Consider the following 4004-nt stretch of genomic DNA (forward strand, 5'->3'; position numbering starts at 1 on the left):
AAAAATTATAAATTTATTTTATTTAATATTTATTAATTTTAATAATAATTAATAAATATTAAATAAGATAAATTTTAACTATTTTTTAATAAATTATTTTGGTTATTAAATATTTTCGATTGAAATCACACATAATATAAAACTAGACCGATTTAAATGAAGGGAAAATCATACCCATCTGAGTTTACATATTAAATACTTCAATTAAACATGCATGGAAAACTATTCTCTCCTTTTTAAAGTTATCCTCCTATTTTGTATACGGAAATATTTAGTAATCAAAATAAATTAATAAAAAAAAAGTTAAAATTTAATTTATTTAATATTATTTAATTATTATAATAATTAATAAATATTAAATAAGAAAATAATATTCATACATTCAAGTATAAATTAGGACATTGAAGACAAAAACGAAATAAAAAAAATTATTAGTAGTAAAAAACCAATTAATTAAATATAAATTTGATAAATTTTTTGAATAAAAAAGAAGAAAAGAAGAAATGATGGATGATGACGTGTTAGAAAAAGATGATTTCCTAGGCGTAGATTAAAAAAAGAAGATAAGGTATGGATTTGTTGTAGTTGTTGTTGCTATATATAATAACGGAGACAAGAGAAGTATATGGAATGAGGTAGTAACCAGATGGGAAGGAAGTGCTCACATTGTGGGAACGTAGGGCACAATTCAAGAACATGCACTTCTTCTTCGTTTCTTGGAATCCGTCTCTTTGGAACCCACCTTCTAGCAGATCCCTCCTCCTCCTCCTCCTCCGCGTCGATGATGACGATGAACAACAAGTGCTTTAGCATGGACTCGTTAACATTATTCCCCACTACTACTACTACTGCTAGTGGTTATCTATCAGATGGAGCTCCACCTCAAGACAAGAAGAAAGGTATATTATATTATTACATATAATCCTGCCGCTTAATTTAATTTATTAATATTGTGTGGCAGGGGTAGCATGGACGGAAGAGGAGCACAGAAGATTCCTGGTTGGGCTTGAGAAGCTGGGGAAGGGAGACTGGAGGGGCATTTCTAGAAACTTCGTAACCACCAGAACACCGACTCAAGTCGCCAGCCATGCTCAGAAGTATTTCCTCCGTCTTGCTAATACCGTAAACCACAACAAACGCCGTTCAAGTCTCTTTGACACAAACAATACTCCTACTACTACTGCTGCTGCTACTGTTGCTACATTGTCATTTCACTTTCTTGAACAACAACAAACCATCAACAACAACAATAAGCCGTTGTTATCAACAGAAACTACTTCTGAATCCTCCTCCTCCTCTTCCTCCTCCTCCTCTATGTATAATAATAGTGTGCCACCACCGGATCTGGACCTCACTCTTGCACCGCCCCCACCACCTAACTCCTCCTCATGCTTCCCCCAATTATAACTACTTTCTTTTCTTTTTTTTTTCTTTTCTTTTCTACTCACAATCCATTTTTCTCTAGCTAGGACAACAAATATTATGTATGTATCCCCTTTTAATATCTATCCATTCTCGTCATCAAGTCTTTGCAACCAGGAAGAAAACATCATGTTTTTCTTGCGGCCATTCTTAATTCACTGTAACTCGCTAATTAATCTAATAGTATATCATGCACGCAATAATAATAATAATAATCGGATCCACTTTAATTTTATAATATATATATATATATAGATGTTAATTTATAAATTAAATTAAATTAATATTATTTATAAATTTAATTTTGATATACTTAATCATTTAAAATATTTTACAAAAATTAAATAATAATATATAATTAAATATACGTACAAAATTATTTTAATCCGACGTTACACTGAAGGTAAATTCATTATTTATATATGCCAATATTTATTTGCAGAATCCGGATCGTATTGTTGCAATCTCTCTTAATTTTTTGTTGGACATTACTTAATTTATCAACTATCAAAGTGTACTTTTATGATTGCAAATTAGCTTAGCCACTCATCACCATCCATACCTACCTTCCAAAATTATATATAATTAATATATAACGTCATGCTGTTTCCTTTTTTTTCCTTAATATATATACCTGGCTAGTGTACTAAAAAGCTTCGCGCTTATTAATCTCTTTATCTTTTTGGTGCTTATCTATGTGTGTCTCAATATATTAATAGAACCACTGCGTGATTGGATAAAGTTTTATACATTAGTTTTTCTTTTTCATGATAATTGGAAGAAAGATTTTGCAATCCATTGCAACCACACTCACGGCAAGAAAATCGGCAGATAGCGGCGGATATTTAGCGACAGTCTTTCAATCGCTGTTAAATAGAATTTGTCAATAATTTTTGTGACAAATTTAGAGGAAGTTACCAAATGATCTCATTTTGTAGTAATTTTTCTGTAATCACCACAAAATGTACCTTTTTTTGTAGCGGTTTATGTGATAGATTTGGAGGGGCTACCAAATGATCTCATTTTGCAGCGATTTTACTGTAACCGTTGCAAAATGTCAAGTTGGTGATTACTTAGATACTTGTTTTGCAGCGATTTTTTACTAACCACTGCAATATTATTTTTAACTTGAATTTTTTTTATTTAAACATTGCCTTGTTAAAACTATTCTAGTCTTCACTATTTTTTTTTACTGAAAAACATGTTTCAAACACTGCAACTTGACTTAATGCATTAAATAAATTTTCAATTTTGTGTTACATAAAAAATAATTCATTAATTAAAAAAATATTATAAATCAATAACAAAATTCGAATTTACAAATTAGGTTTTCTCTTGTACTATCAGCGCATTTTGAGTTTGTATTCAAGCATAAATGGTAACAAAAAATCAAGTGAACATCCGAATTCATAAAGTCAAAACAAAGTTCAACAGAGCATAAAAATCAGAATTACTAAAGTAGACAAACAAGTATTGAATCAAAATTTTTCATCAACATCGTATTGACTTGGCCAGAAAAACTCTATCAAAAATCCATTGCAGTGACGTGATAAAGGATCTGATAAGTCATCTCCAGACCATGAAACTTGTTCAGATCGAAACCCCTTCTTGCAACATGTACGTCATCTTCTCTATGCTGGGTGTTTAAAGTTTCATTGTCTTTTTCTGGAACCTTATCGAGCTCAACATTCCTGGAGATATGTCATATCCACCGGAGGAGATAGCATATAAATCGTCTTCTGAATCAGTGTCTGCTCCATCTAGAGTGTCATCAACTACTTTGCTTGAATATTCAGCTGACACTGAAAATATGAACATGCAACTAACAACATAATCTACTTAAAAGAAAATGATAACTTCCAGATCATTACCTAGTTATTAAGAAAAAAAATTGCGGACTTATGGGAATATGACTTTCAAAATTAACAAATACAAAATTAACTATTACCATCTCTTTCATCGGTAGTTTGGACAGATTTCTTGAAAAGAAGCTCTCTAATAGCACGTTCTATATACTTTAATTCCTCTTTTGAAGCAATCTCCAACTCAACAACATGCGAGTTATTAAAGTGCGTCTGCATCATAATAAAATGTATAGTTGATGGTCTTTTTTGTAAAGCATATTGTGTCTTTGTGATTCACTTTCTATCCTAGAAATTTATTTCTAACCTTTAATTCAGCAAGTATGTCTTCAGAGGTCCTACCAGCTACAAATGTCACAAAAACATACCCAAATTTCTCCTCGTACATTGATCCCTATTCATGAAGTTCCTACAAATTTTAGCATGAACGTAACAACTATCATTAGTTAAATGTTGTAAGCATATATCAACTTAAAATACTTATTATTCAAATAATGTTTAACTCAAGTTTTTTAGGGTGTGTCTAATGAAAAGACCTGCACAGTAGCTTCGTTCACCGTTTCCAAGTATTTATTAGAACAAGATCGTCCTGATATAGCCTCCAACCAAGACCTAACATTCAACTTACGGAACCATATGTCTCTGACAACCGTAATTGCATGTTCCAATGAAGAGAATGGAGAGGCCATAGCCATTTCGTTAGCGAATGTTGTGCCTACA

At 31.4% G+C, this 4004-nt stretch overlaps 1 protein-coding gene across 1 annotated transcript; it reads left to right on the plus strand.

Moving 5' to 3' along the window:
• Window positions 1-610: 610 nt before the first annotated feature.
• LOC107634521 (myb-like transcription factor family protein) lies at window positions 611-1521 on the plus strand. The gene is made up of 2 exons (XM_016337976.3): window positions 611-899; window positions 962-1521. Exons 1-2 carry the CDS (start codon window positions 647-649, stop codon window positions 1405-1407), a joined length of 699 nt encoding a protein of 232 aa, XP_016193462.1. The 5' UTR covers window positions 611-646; the 3' UTR covers window positions 1408-1521.
• The last annotated feature ends 2483 nt before the right edge of the window (window positions 1522-4004 follow it).

This window comes from Arachis ipaensis, chromosome B3, assembly GCF_059453495.1.
Source record: "Arachis ipaensis isolate K30076 ecotype BB chromosome B3, ASM5945349v1, whole genome shotgun sequence".
Taxonomy (NCBI): Eukaryota; Viridiplantae; Streptophyta; class Magnoliopsida; order Fabales; family Fabaceae; genus Arachis; species Arachis ipaensis.